The sequence below is a fragment of the Apium graveolens genome, chromosome 9 (assembly GCF_009905375.1).
Source record: "Apium graveolens cultivar Ventura chromosome 9, ASM990537v1, whole genome shotgun sequence".
NCBI lineage: Eukaryota > Viridiplantae > Streptophyta > Magnoliopsida > Apiales > Apiaceae > Apium > Apium graveolens.
Window position 1 is genome coordinate 133850430 of NC_133655.1, and position 15883 is coordinate 133866312.

General features: G+C 34.8%; 1 protein-coding gene across 14 annotated transcripts; it reads right to left on the reverse strand.

Annotated features, from left to right (window-relative positions):
- Window positions 1–5653: 5653 nt before the first annotated feature.
- LOC141683049 (protein ESSENTIAL FOR POTEXVIRUS ACCUMULATION 1-like) lies at window positions 5654–9581 on the reverse strand. 14 transcript variants are annotated; one of them, XM_074487743.1, is made up of 8 exons: window positions 9281–9581; window positions 8746–8952; window positions 7870–7944; window positions 7758–7784; window positions 6914–7413; window positions 6711–6797; window positions 6547–6597; window positions 5654–6469 (listed from the first exon to the last, which is right to left on the reverse strand). In XM_074487743.1, the coding sequence occupies exons 4-7, from the start codon at window positions 7770–7772 to the stop codon at window positions 6573–6575; spliced, it is 627 nt and encodes a 208-aa protein (XP_074343844.1). In that variant the 5' UTR covers window positions 7773–7784; window positions 7870–7944; window positions 8746–8952; window positions 9281–9581; the 3' UTR covers window positions 5654–6469; window positions 6547–6572. The 14 variants fall into 14 exon arrangements, 10 of the variants coding, with proteins under 10 accessions (XP_074343844.1, XP_074343841.1, XP_074343842.1 ...); XM_074487740.1 differs by having other exon boundaries at window positions 6696–6797; XR_012560081.1 differs by having other exon boundaries at window positions 6547–6797.
- Between the last annotated feature and the right edge of the window lie 6302 nt (window positions 9582–15883).

Genomic DNA, 15883 nt, shown 5'->3' on the forward strand with positions numbered 1-15883 from the left:
CCTCCTGATCCTCGACATCTAGCAGTGCCTCATCATGCTCACGCTTGAACATCTCCGGGTCCTCTATCTCATGTACCTACACATTAAACGGGCTAAGTTACTATCATGATACTTATAAGGGTTCCCGTACGGGTTTTAACTATCAGTGCTACTTTAAGTAGTCCGACTATGAACTTGGCAAAAGTTCTTATTATCTTTGTGAGTTTATTATTATATCGTCGCTTCATCTCTGAGGTTTATAACGCTTGGCTCTGATACCATTTCTGTAACACCCCCAGATCCGGGGTCGGGGATCCGGGTCGTCACGGTCTTTCTTTCCACAATATCACTTAACTTAATTAATAATAAATAACCTCATGCTGTGACCCCACACTAATACACACCACAACCCGTTATAGTCTTAGAGATGAAATTGAAATAAGTACAAGTCCTTGAATCCACAATTAAAAAGTTATTACAACCCAAAATGATTACTTGATAAGTTTACAATTAATTGCCATTATCTGTCACAAGTTATAATTATACATAATTGGTTCCCAAAAGTAGAATGCCTGATCTACAAATAGATCTACCTCTGCAGCTATAGCAGCTACGTTATCAACGGGAAGACGCGGGACGCTTCCCACGCGCTTACGCTGGGTCTGCTTGAGTCTGGCCATCTTTCCTAACTGTTGTTGTGTGATGAAGAAATGAAGCAAGAGTGAGCATTACAGCTCGCAAGATAATATATAAATGTAAACAGTAATGCAAGTATCTAAATGGATAATTACTAGAAGCCTTTAGCAAGTGTAAGGTAATTACTTACTGGATATAAGCTTAAAGGAAGATGAAGTTACCAATTACTTCACTATACTTATACCATTTTAGAAACCTACCTGAACTACCACTGTTCAAAGTATAATAAGTTTTTGAAGGTTCATTATATAAATGAAACTACAATAAAAGACTTGACTAGATTCAATCTTTGAAATATTGTTTAAAGGAAATGAAGTTACGAGATACTTCATTCGATGGAAACACCATTATAACTGTTTGACCCTGTCAATGCTTCCGCAACCACCCATCCGTAGCCTTTCGATCGAAATGCTCCGGGTAGTGTTGCAGAAATATCCAACTGGATGATGAACTCATTACGGGAGTTTGTCGCGCTAGGAAGACCACTTACGATGATCAGTCGCAGTAGTTCAACCCCACCATTTTCTACATGTAGAGGAGAACCTGTCGGATTTATTTGTCAACCGAACACTGGACTCCTAAGGAATGGACCATCTTAGCGGAACTTCCAGGCCATTTGGGCCAATATAATAAGGCTGGGCCGGCGTCACTCGAACACTTACGCCACTCCTAGTTCAAATGAAATCCATGACTCTGAAACGTAAAGCTCGTCCCCCCTTTCCCCAAGTAGAAACTTGTTGATACGGCTCCACCAAGAAGTCGTATCTAGTTGGAAAGGAAAACTCACCGATATTTCCCAGGCGGTACCTGTTAATGGATTACCTTGTTCTAAGAATTTTACTTCCGGAGTGTTGGGTAAGTAATCAAAAACTCTTTTATCAAAACAGCAACCTTGTTGCGAATATAAAATACACCATAGAGTCGGATCCCTCAGGTTTTGAGCGAGTATTTAAATCCCCTTCGAAAGGAGGATCTTAAATATAAAAATTAGTTTTGGGATCCGCCCTAACTTTTAAAATCATTTTGAAGACTCGAAAACATTTTTAAGAATGTTTGGAGTAATGCTGATTTAATGAAATAAATCAGTCTTGATATATTAGAAAATATCTGAATATTATTATCTACATAATATTCCCATAAAGGATAATCTTTATAAAAATAATTGAAGTAGAAGTTTTAAAACTTATACTTGAAACGAATAATAAATAATAAAAGATATACTTATACGAAAGTACGATCTTTATTTGTATAATCGAAAATAAGTGTGATTATCGAAATCTTATTCTTTAATAAAATAAAGAATATTATTTAGTAAATAAGCGGAGTCATAAGTCCTCGAATGAATATTCAAAATAATATTCATTAAATAGAATAAACGGAGTCATAAGTCCTCAAATGAATATTCAAAATAATATTCATTAATTAAAATAAAGTTATCGAATAAACCTTATTCGATTAATAGTTTTAAAAACTATATCTATATATATATATGAATATATATAATATACTCGGGAACATCGACTCCCGATTTTAGAAAATGTTCATCTTTGGGTCCCCTATACTAAGGGTATACGCAACTACTGCTTATCTCTAGCATAGGTATTATGCAACTTATAAGCATTTGAATCAACAATTAGATAACAAGATTATGAAACATACATGCATATATACCATATCAGCACGCTCCAATATATCGCAGGGTTTGCTAATAACAATCATGCATTTATCACAGGATAATGCATGTACATATATACATAACAACAACAGTATAACGGGTAGAAAACTTGCCTGAGCGACTGGGGGTGTTAAAAGGCTTGGGACGAGTCTGGTAACCTATAAACAACATATAGGTTATAATTAAACCAAAGTCGCTTAAGAATCTATACTTCAACCAATTAGACCCTAACATTCGCTTTTGCGCTTAATAATTCACTTAAGTCGCTCGAGTACCCTCGGCTCCACCATTTTTAATAAATTAACCATTAAGAGTTTAAAGGTGATTCTTTCGCGAGTACCCTACCAACTGCCGAAACCACTTTACATAATTGTCTTATACTCCAATTAGTCATTTAAGGGCCTTAACCAAGGTTTCAAAGTAAGGCGAGGGGTAATGGTTCGTTCATGAAACGCCGTTACTTAAAACGGTCGTTTCTCCTAAACCGTACATCGGATTTAAGCGAACCACATATCAAAATGAAACTCGTAACATGAACTATTTAATCATGGCAATGGTCAAAACCTAACAGTGAGTTCATGGGTCCTGATGTTAAGAACAAAAACAGTCTAAGGTAAATCGGGCATTACGACGGCTATATTTACGCGATTACCAAATTTTATACCACTCCAAATCAATCCACAATCAACCCACAATCATTACTAAAACCAAACTCCATCCATACACTACTATAACATCCCCAACATCTCAAGATTTCCAATTTATACTACTTCTCAATCATGAACTAAAAGCTTACTTAAGTTCATTAACTAATAATCAAGATTTACAACTCCAAAAACATTACAAAACCAACCAATCTCTAAATATACAATAATCATGCCTCTCATAAACTATACTACTCCTAACAAGCTCTTAACATTCAATAATAATGCTAGGTTAAGAGATTATACCTTCCTTGAGAGTAGGAGTAACTAATGAACTTGAAACAACCTTGGAAAATCCTTACTAAAGCTTTATCTAAACAAAAACACAAGATCAAAATTTCAAGTTCTTGAAAAACACTATTCACTCTCTTCTTCCATGAATTATTGGAAGAGATTATGAAGGAATTTGAAGCTTAGATTCATAGGATATCTATATCTATGTACAAGGAACCTTAGATAATTACCTCACTAATTAACAAAGCTTGGAACTTGAATTTGAATTTTCTTTCCTTTGAAAAAGAAAAGAGGCCGAGAGCTTCTTCTTGAATAATGAAAGTCAACTTTATGTTTTGTGATTTGTGATTTGTTTTGCTTGGTTGTTTTATTTTATTTTGCTTAATTACCTTTTAACCATGGTAAAATTTGTGTGGCTTGTAATCAACCCACAATTCCTTCCCTTTTGGTCATGCTTATGTCATCCTCCTATGTCATCTTCTCACACTTGTCCTCTTCTTGTTGGTGTGATGACATCATCATCACTAACCTCTTTGATTAACTCATAATTACTTGGCTAATGATCGCTGATCTGTTATACGGTTCGCTTAACTTTCGTTTTCGTTTATCATTTGAGGGATCATACCCGGGATCTTATTACTTGGGTTTCCTTAACCTTTCTCAATTCTTTCGGTATCTGGTGGATTTTCGGGAAAAATCAAAGTGTTCGAATTTGGATTCTGACAATCTTTACATACACTTATATACCATATAGAGTACTAATAAGATCTCAGAATAACAATAAAAGAAACTCTACAAAGTGTGGCATGAAAAGTTTTCTTATTCAGTATAATCAGCAAAAATACTATTCATAAGGGTTATAAAAAGTTCAAAATTTTGGGGTTATTACAACATGCCATTAATTGCATCATTACACTCAGCTTTAGATAAATATGCTAGATTAGTGGTGATTACCTAATTACTTGAAGAACTTGTCTCTGTTTCATCAGACTTGGCCATTATGGCTAGATTGACATAGCTGACATCTTCATCTTCATCCAGACCATCTGTTGCCCAGTCATTTTCTTGTGTAATAAAAGCCCTTTCCTTTTGTTTGAGCAACTCAAAATACTTCTATTTATAATCCACAGGCTCAAACTTCTTCTTGCTGGAATCTGACTTTCTACACTCACTGGAAAAATGCCCTGCCAAGCTACATTTGAAATATTTGAATTTTGATTTATCCACCATATTTCTATTTGGCTTAGCTGCTCCAAAGTTCTTCTTGAACTTGAGCTTGGAAAATCTTCTGGAAAGGAATGTAAGATGTTCATCAATATCGTCCATATCATCTTGGCTCAAAGAATCTTCATTTTCAGCTACTAGCCCCTTGCCCTTATTTTCACAGACCTTTGAAGTAGACTCAACAGCTTCTACCTTCACCTCTTTCTCTTTTTCCAATTCAGCTACCAGTGCTATGGACCCTCCTTTCTTCCTTCCTTTCTCCATCCTCTCATCTTGCTCTATTTCAAGCTCATAAGTTTACAGGATGCCATACAGTCTCTCCAGAGTAAACTCCTTATAATCTTGAGAGTTTCTCAATGAGACAGTCATTGGTCTCCATTCCTTTGGAAGAGATCTAAGGAACTTGAGATTGGTGTCTTTTGTCTGATAGAATCTTCCATGCAACTTCAGAGCATTTAGAAATTTTTGAAATCTATAAAAAATGTCAGTGCGAGACTCACTATCTTCACAATGAAAGTGCTCATATTGCTTAATTAGCAGCTGCATTTTATTCTCCCTTACTTGCTCAGTACCATCACAGATAATCTGAATTGTGTCCCAAACCTCCTTGGCTGTTTTACAGTTAATGATGTTATCAAACATATCCATCAACTCCATTGAATAATATATTCATGGTCTTCTTGTCTTTCCTGACTTGCTCAATATCAGGATCTGACTGCCTAGGCTTGGGAACAGATGGTTCATTTCCTGTTGCAGCTCTCATCGGCACATGAGGACCTCTCTCTATGCAATCCACATAGGCCTCATCTTGAGAAAGAATATGTAGGTGCATCTTCACCTTCCAGTGGTGATAATTATCTTTGTCCAGAAATGGAATCTTCACTACAACATCCTTCTTGTTCATCTTGTTGTTTTGTTGTGATCTTTAAACTCTTTGTACTTCAAGAGCTTGCTCTGACACCAATTGTTATTCCCTAACAATACAACAAGAATTACAGAAGGGGGGGTTGAATGTAATTCTGGCTACTTTTTAAGATTTATGAAAAATGGTTCTAACTTGATTTATATCTAACTGCTTGATTTGCAAAGTACGGAATACAGAGTTAAGTTAATCAAACATAAAGTAATAAAAACTCAGGTCTTTAAAACTTTCTGGTGGATTTGAATGTATACACCATATATATATATATATATATCAAGAGAACCTTGTGAAGCTTGAATAACTCACAGCTGCTTTACAAGTGAACAACTAAACTTGCAGAGAAATGCTACAGGATACAGCTTACCAATGTTTCTCTGCTAAAATGTGTTTTTGCTTAGTCTATTGTTGTTGTTCTACTTGTTACACTTGGTTTATATATCTCCAAGTTTACATAGAATAAGACAAGATAATAAAACAAAACCTATCAAGTCTAATTCCATGCTGCTTCACTACTCTATTCCAGCATCTTTGAAAATCTTCATAACTTGCATGGAAATGGTAATGCTTCTTTGTTCTCAAAACCCTGCTAAGCAGGCTACCACATTCATTTTGCAAACACTCGACACATGTGACTGTGTTGTCACTGTCAACAGATGTTTGAATTGATCATCCGTCGGGTACATGCTTGTTATCCGTCGGGTAACCTTGTTGATCATCCGTCGGGTAGCTTTGTTGATCATCCGTCGGGTAGCTTTGTTGATCATCCGTCGGGTAGCCATTTATCACTTGACTCCATTTCATTTGTGCAGAATTACAAGACATCTTATATTTACATTTAATCAACCTATTTAGCACATCTACTAGTAGTCTACATGATTCATGAGCTACTACAGAATCTTATACAAAGGTGTTTACATAAATGTGCTACATGACTTATTATTTACATAAGCTACTCACCCGATGGATATTAATTAGTCATCCGCTGGGACTATATTGGATCATCCGTCGGGACTATAATTGATCATCCGTCGGGTGCTACAAAATTCACTAAGTTAAATTTACTAAGGTGTTTTGTTAAGTTTATCATCAAGTACACAACATATTTCTACCACCTTTAAAAATGTCATTCCCTTTGGTGCTAGTGGGTATATCTTCTCTGCTTCCTGTTCAAAGTAAAACCAAAATAAAAAACTTTAAATACAATCTTTTAAATAGAATTATGACATCAACTTTATTTAGAGTGAAAGAGAGACACAAGAACTTTGCAGTATCTAGCCTTATTCCCCTTGAAGGTGTGTATCCACCAGATCCATCTTTAGAGCCTTGAGGAACACCACTGCTTAATATGTCTCCCTTGTCAATTCTGTGAATAACAACCTAACAAGAATTTAAACATTTGATTGACTGAAAACTGCCCAAAATAATGCAGCATTTTCCGATTGAACAAGGAAAAACACATTAACTAGAAAGTTTACTAACTCCTCAGAAGACGGTGTACAAAAGGCCATTAGCTCCGCAGGTTCTTCCTGCGTAACCTCGGTAGCATCTTTACCAGAATCCAACCAATTTTTATGCAAACTGTCACTCTCCTTATCATCAGGACCCCAACATGTGTTCCACTTGGTATCGCGACGATCATTATTAGTATCCTTATTGCTTGAATTAGTCCACCGCTCTGGAGGAGCACGACGCACTTCTCCGAATTGTCTCCCTACTGAGTTCTCCGTCCATCTATCTGTCTTGCGGTTGTCCCCAAGCTCCTTATCCCCCTCCCTCCATCGATCCCTGCGGATAGAGTAATTGGTATCTCTTTCTTCATCATGCCAACGATCACGGCGTCCTGATTCTGCATCAAGGATGGATGGTCTAAACACATCCTTCCTTTTCCGAACATCATGAACCTCTTCGCCGTTACCTAGTAACTTCACGACATCTGTTGGACGACCTCCATGACCAGGATAAGGACTGAACTGGTTCTCCTGCACCAATAATATATACAAAATCAGAGAACACGGTCTCAATTAATGTGCAAGCTACTAGTTTAAACATTTTTCAGGCATAACAGGTGACCCCAGAACAGAATATCATGGTTGAGGTATCCACATTCCAAACTACTTAATTATAAAGACCAGGTATTATCTATTCTTCGAAACCAAGATAAGACAGAGAAGAACTTTTTAACCATTCTGGCCATTTTATATAAACATGTTAACACGACTAGCGGAAGATACTGAACTTTAAAAGAGTATAAAAATTCAGATGTCTCATCAGATGAAATCTAAACATGAATAGAAGAATTAAATTGAGAGGAGATGGTAATAACCTTTAGGGACTCCATATGAACATGAATCTGCAACACAATCATCCAACAATAGTGTTAGAAACATATATGAGTTATTAACCCTTAAGATGAATTTTAGGAAACTATAGAATACCTGAAAACATCGTAACCCACTCAGCTTGTTAGAAACGACTATATTCTCTCAAAAAATCGATTCCATCACAATTAACTGCAAAAGTGTAAAGTCAAATACAAGATAAGCAGGGGATCACCAACTTAATGTCCAGACTAGTTAGCATGCTAGATTTAACTGTTAATCTTCCTTTACCCAAAGCATTTTTGGAATTGTTATATACTGTAACTGTTAGAAGAAAAGTACATTTTTATGTGGCCAACTCACAAGGGGACATTTAACAGGATAGGCGGATAGAAGGCTGTAATTTTTTTTTAGTTCAATTTGACTGTGAAAGGCCTTTAGTAATAATTATGCATTCTTGTAGTCCACGATTATCCAATTCCACTGTGCTAAATTTCCAAATGCAGAGACCGCGTAATTGCTAGTACCTTATACTACATGTGAATTGCACAAATGCTACGTAACATAATAATCTGGTTAGGACGCATGGAAAGAAATATCAAGGATGAGGAGTAACTTCGAGGAGGAAGACAATGAGCAATTTCTAATCGATTCCAATGAGCAATGATTTCCCATTCAGCAAATTAGGAGAACATGTATTGAATCCCTAAGTTCTTCTACGTTATAACCGTTTTCTATTGAGATTCTCTCCGTTTCTAACAGAATTTCACTAATTATGCTCCAATCAAATGACTCCTAGAATAAAATATTACAAGTTACTCAATATTGTCAAAACGGATAGCAGCTTAAGACCCTTGATTTCTCAACAAAATTTACATGATCAGGAACCTTTAAAGTACACTTAGATAAGCAAAGACTAAGTATCCAAATTCAACACATATAATAAATACGGTAGTCATTTAAATAAACAAGTAAGAAGAAGTAACTGATTACATCATAATCATAGGCATAACACCTGTTGCAACCAAATTATTGAACAGACTAACAATGTACTTGTTTCACTTAACAACTCATGTTAACCTACAAAAGTGGAGGGGAAATGAACAATGACAATAAAATCAATTAATTCATCTCTTAGGTGTACTCCCTTCTAGTCCAAACACGATCTAGAACCCTACTTCTCTCTCATCTAGTGCATTCCTGCAACATAAAATCCATCTTTTTAAAAGCAAGTTCAAATATATGATATTACCTCTAATTGATAAAAAAATAATATAAACTCAAACATCAATTACACATTAATTACATCAAACATCATATTTCTTTGCAGTTTAATGGTATTGAGCATTCATATTAAAAGAATAATCTCATAAATACACATATACACATACACACACGTGCGTGTGTGTGTGTGTATATATATATATATATATATATATATTCCCCCTCTAAACAAGTCTCCAAACCTGTGAACCGAACCCGATTAAAAAATCAAAACATAAAAATTGATAATAAATTAGAAGCTTACATATTTTCACACAGTAATCGAACAGATCCAACACCTTTGAAGGTTATTTACCAAGAATCGGAGCAATTACAAACTCGATTTCAAAGATTACAAGCTTAATTAGGGGTTTATACAAATTAGGGTTTTTATGGTTTGAGATAGGTTTAGGAAATTCGGAATGATAAAAGATTCAGAGGCAGAGTTGAGTGAGAGACGAGAATAGAGAGAGTAGAGATGAAGTTTGAGATAGCAGAGGGAGAGAGAGAGTAGAGATGAAGGAGAGAGAGAGAGTTGATGGAAAGTAGGAAGAGAGAAAAGTAAATTTTTGTTCTGATGGGGGGAAATAAAAATTTTGTCAAGGGGGAATTTTTTGGTGTATTAACAGGGAAAAGTAAGAAGCAGGGTTTTTTTTTGTTTTTTTTAAATGATTATAAACATCGGCTAGTTAAGATAGTGATGTCTTACAACCCCTTTAACATCGGTTTTGAAGTGACCGATGTTAAAACTGTTATTAACATCGATGACATTTATAACCGATGTTAAAGGGGTGATGTCGTAGGCACTATTCCTACTAGTGATTACTCATTGAAAGAATGCCTCAAACCAGTGGAAGCTGTAAGAGGGACAAAAATTATTGAAGAACTTGATGTGATAGTCAAAATCAAGGACCTCGTTAGAAAAATCCTGGTTATGAGAAATTCACCTAATGTTTGTAACTGTGATTGATATATGATCAATGTATACAAAGTGTATTTTGTAAATCTGTCAATTTTACTGTATTTGATTTTAGCTTAGGGTTAGTCTTGTTATCAGACATGAATTTGTGATAAACAATCTGCTCAGAAATTGGGGGAGATTGTTGTACAAGACATGCTTGTATAATAACAAGATTAAGTCATATTGACAGCCCTGAGATTAAGTTGTATGATAATCAATATTTGTATTCTGTAATTATATTCCTTGAGTCTGTAAAAATGTTTAGTAGATTAGGTTGTGGGAATTTTCTGTGAAAAGTTTTCAAGTTAAGAAATAAATTCTGGAAGAAGATCAAATCCTGATCATGCCTTAGAGAAAGGTGTAGCAACTTGGAGTTAAATAATGTTGTTCTAGGAAAAATATTTTAAGTCAAGATATCGACAAGTCACAGATCAAGGGATATCGAGAAGTCAGTTGAGAAGTCCAAAATGACCTATAGAGAAGTTCCAAGAGATATCGACAAGTCATTACTATATGGAGAGATATCAGATATTGACAAGTCAAATGAAGATATAGAGAACTGGAGATATCGACAAGTCAGTACCTCATGTAGAGATCTCAAAGATATCGACAAGTCAAAATGTGTATGTAGAGATCTCAGAGATATTGACAAGTCATTTATGCATGTAGAAATCTCAAAGGTATCAGTAAGTCAGATCTACATGTAGGGAACTCAAGATGTTGACAAGTCAAAAGCCTAGATCGAGAACTAGAGATGTCGACAAGTTATTCTACATGTCGAGAACTAGAGACCTCGACAAGTCATTTACATATGTCGAGAACTCGAGATATCGATAATTCATTTTACTTATCGATATGTCAATTCTCTACTGAACAAAAAGTTATCTCGACATACTATCTCAAATTCAAAATACAGACAAGTTCAAGATTCAAGATTCAAGATTATCAGTCAACAAATAATTCATTCATTGAATTGAAAAGTCTATAAAAGCAGCTTGAAGAATACTAGATCAAGGGCCAAGATTCACTGGATAAAGGACGGTCACAGACCTGCACATATTTACTAACACCAGAAAAGAAAATAAACAAGGTTACTTTAGAAATTGGTTTAGAGGGGGGTGAATTCTGTTACACATAATATCTCTACATTTCTTAATTGCTTTGTTCAACCATAATCCAAATAGTTTTAACAGTCAAGTGAAATCCAAGAAACACATTCACCCCCTGTGTGTTACATTTCTTTGCATTCAATATCTAACAGATATCTCCCTTCTTGATCCTCAAAAACCACTATTATATTCTTCAGTTTTGATAAGTTCATGCAATCTAGCGGCATGAACATATCATCATATATGCTCAACAACGTGACCATGCACTATTAAGCGGTGATCATATATTTGCTCTTCTCGCAGTCATCACGCCCACGGTATATACTGAAAATTCTCTTACATCAGACTCCTTCACTTTAAAAGAACTTGACCTCGAGTTCTAATTTAGAATAACAATTACTTCGACTTACTATTCATATTGCTATGGTGGTATTTTTAATTACAATGACCTTATTGGAACTTTGTAGATGAACTCTTCTCCAATATTAACATATTGTGAAAATAACACTTGAATTAACCTAACCATATATTTGTTAACCACTGCCGACTTAGAACTTGAACCAACTTCAACTTCATTAAACTCATTACTGGCAGATCGACCATCACATATTTAAAAGAGAGATTCCATGCAAATCTATTCTCTAATGGATACAAAACATACCCTCCATTATTGTCAATTATTTTCTCCCTACTTTTATCACATAAGTATAAATCAAACTGATATGGTCTACACAATATTAACTCACTTGAATCCACGTCAAAATTATCAAACATCATAGCATCTTTGTACCTCAAGCTAGTGATGTCACTCACAAAATCTTCAATTACGATAGTGACAACTAATGAGTTATTGCAAACAATATTATTTGGTACTACATTATCCGTTTTGAATGTCAATGTATCTACTCGATCCGTGGAAACCTTCAGAGCCACGATTAAAGTCGTCGTAACCTTCTGAAGATTTTCTTTGGTAATTGGTTTTAAATAACAAATCAGGTAACAAAAAGATAGGATATAGCCTGCTCTGATGCCAACTGACACATCACGAAACTGTAGGAAAAGCAAGTGCTAATCCTCACAAGGACTCTTACATGCGAAATCCTTTCAAACCCTGAATCCACAAGGTAAACCTTGAATACACAAGGATTTTCTTCAACTAACAAGAAAGATAATAGAAAAACTCTAATATTTTAATTCTAATAAAAGATTCTTATATATTTCACTATAAGATTATTTATATAGGGATAGAAACCCCTTAAACAGAATTAAAACAAATCCTAATTAAAAATAAATAATAAATAAGAGCATTGTGATCATGCAGTGTAATAACCCCAATTTTTGAGAAATTTTGAAACCCTTATGAATAGTGTTTTTGCTGAACGAGAAAACTTTGCATGCCACGCTATGTAGGGGTTCTGTTATTGATCTTATGGGATATTATTAGTACTCTATGTGGTATATAAGTGTATGTAAAGATCGTCAGAATCCAATTCCGAACACTTTGATTTTTCCCGGAAATCCACAAGATACGGAGAGAATTGAGTATAAGGTAACAGGATAAAAAGGATTTAAATTAAAGGATTATAGGAGAGGATCATAGAAGGAATACAATATATTGAGAAAGGTTAAGGGAACCTAAGTAATAAGATCCCGGGTATGATCCCTCAAACGATAAACGAGAACGAAAGATAAGCGAACCGTAAAACAAATAAGTGACCAAGAGACAAGCTTGTACAAGAAGCCAGGGACTGTGACATCATCAAACCACAAGGTGTGGACAAGTGGGAGCATTATGACATGTGCAAGGTGACATAAGCATGACATGGGAAGGAAGGAGGTGTGGTGGCTTTGTAACCACACAAATTCAAGGGCAAGAAGGTAATTGACTAAAGCAAGCACAAAAACCAAGCAACCAAGCCAAGCAAAAATCATTTTCATCAAAAAATCAAAAAGCAACCAAGGCTTTGTTCTTGAAGCTCTCGGCTTTTTACTATTCATTAGGCAAGAATTTTCAAAAATTCAAGATCCAAGCTTCCTAAATTGGTGAGTAAATTCCCTAATCATCTTCATGCTTAGTTAGGGCTATACCATGAGTTTAAGCCATCAATTCCTTCTCAATCTTCTCCATTTAATCAAAGAAGAAGACTATGAATAGTATTTTCAAGTTTTTTTAACTTGAAGTTTTCTTGTTTTTCTTGAAGATCCAAGCTTTCCTAAGACTTCTCAAAGCTTCTTAAGGCTTCCTAGCTCATCCCACCACTTCAAGGAAGGTATACCATCTCCAAACCCTAGATCCCTATGTATTATAAGATGATTTTAATTGGTAGGATGATATTGTAGCTTGTTGTTGTGATTTAGAGTTTGGGATTTGGAATGGTAGTGAAATGGAATGGTAAATGTTGTGGTTTTGATTAAAAGAACTTAAGTATGGTTAAACTAAGCTTAGGCATAAGTATAAATGACTAAATTGAATTGGTTGGGGTTGTTATGATGTGATGAGGATGGATGTGGGTTGTATGTTGGATTTGAGGTTGGTTTGTGGTTGGTTTTGAATGGTTAAAAATTGGGAAATCGCGTAAACATAGCCGTCGTAACGTCCGATTTTCTTTGGACTGTTTTTGTGCATAGCATTAGGACCCGAGAACCCCCTGCTAGATTATGACCACTGCCATGTTTAGATAGCTCATGTTACGAGCTTCGTTTTGATATGTAGTTCGTTCGATTCCGATGCACGGTTTAGGAGAAACGACCGTTTCAAGTAACGGCGTTTCGCGAACGAAACTTTTTCCCTCGCCTTACTTTGAAACATAGGTTAAAGACCAAAAAGGGTTAATTAATATATGAAACATTTATGGTAAGTGTGTTAGGCAGTTGGTAAGACACTCGCGAAGGAATCGCTTTAAAACTCGTAAAGGTTAAATTATTAAAAATGGTGGAGCCGAGGGTACCCGAGTGACTTAAGCAAATCAGTGAGCGCAAAACAAGCGTTAGAGTCTAAGTTAGTTAAAGTATAGATTTACAAGTGATTTTGGTTTAATTCCAACTTACTTGTTGTTTATAGGTTACCAGACTCGTCCCGAGCCTTTTATCACCCCAAGTCGCTCAGGCAAGTTTTCTACCCGTTATAACTGTTGTTCTGATGAATATATGTATATGCATTATCTTGTGATAGATGCATGTTGGTTAATTAGCAATTTTTGCGATATATTGGAGCATGCTGATATGGTATATATATGCATGCCTGTTTCATATTCTTGAAATTTATATCTGTTGGTTCAGTTGATAATACCTATGCTGGAGAATAGCGGTAACTTGCATATACCCTTAGTATAGGGACCCAAAGGTGAAAATATTTTCTAAAAACCGGGAGTCGAGGATCCCGAGTAATCTTGTATATATGGATATGGATATATATATATATTTATATATATATATATATATGGTTATAGTTTTCCAACTATTAATCGAATAAGGTTTATTCGATAACTTTAACTTTATTTATTTATTTGAATATTATTTCGAATATTATTCGAGGGCTTATGACTCTTTTCTATATTATTATTGAATATTATTTGAATATTCATTCGAGGGCTTATGACTCTTTTCTATATTATTATTGAATATTATTTGAATATTCATTCGAGGGCTTATGACTCTTTTATATATTATTATTGAATATTATTTGAATATTCATTCGAGGGCTTATGACTCAGTTTATATTATTTAATGAATATTATTTGAATATTCATTTGAGGATCTATGACTCCGATTATTTGCTGAAATATATTCTTTATTTTATTAAAGAATAAGGTGTTAATAATCAAACTTATTTTCGATTATTCAAATAAAGATAATACTTTCATATAAGTATATCTTTGGTTATTTAATACTCGTTTCAAGTATAAGTTTTAATACTTCTACTTCAATTATTTTTATAAAGATTATTCTTTATGGGAATATTATTTAAATAATAATATTCAGATATTTTCTAATATATGGGGACTGATTTACTTCATTAAATCAGCTTTACTCCAAACACTCTTTAAAGTGTTTTCGAGTCTTCAAAATGATTTTTTTAAAAAAAAAAAAGTTAGAGCGGATCCCAAAACTCATTTTTATATTTAAGATCTTCCTTTTTAAGGGGATTTAAATACTCGCTCAAAACCTGGGGAATCCGGCTCTGTGGTGTGTTTTATATTCGCAACATGGTTGCTGTTTTGAGAAAACAATTTGATTACTTGCCCAATATTCGGGAAGTAAGTCCATTTGATTGAGTCGGCATAAGCGACAGGCCGGGGTACGGTCTATAAAGTGTAAGTGGCTGGGTGACAGTCCATCAACGCGTGAGGGGCCGGGTAACGGTCTAGCGCGAGGTCCTAATGCGGCCAGGGTGATGACCGGTGAGGAATTCATCCATCTACAGTAGAAAAGGTTACTTATTGGTATCTTTGCCCGATCAGCAAGATATCTGGTTTATGCCAAAATTCTTTTCCTTTTCAAAATTCATTGGATGTTTCAAACTCTGTTCATACTTTACATAACAGAGGTTCCAGGAAATGTTTTAGAGATATATATATGTGGATATATATATATCGGGACTAAATAAAGTATCTCATAACTTTTTCATTCAATAATATTTCAAAGATTGAATCTATTCAAATCTTGTCTTGTAGTCTCATCTATGTGATGAACTTTTGAAACTGATTATAACTTGAACGGTGGTAGTTCAAGTAGTATTGGGAAAGATATAAGTATATTGGGGTATTTGGTAACCTCATCTTTTAAACTTATATCTAAT

Bases quoted from the DNA above. Each gene is read 5' to 3' on its own strand.
- LOC141683049 (XM_074487738.1), bottom strand. The intron at 6,798-6,913 runs GTTAGTAAACTT...TGTTATTCACAG, and splicing joins TGTACACCGTCTTCTGAGGA to AATTGACAAGGGAGACATAT.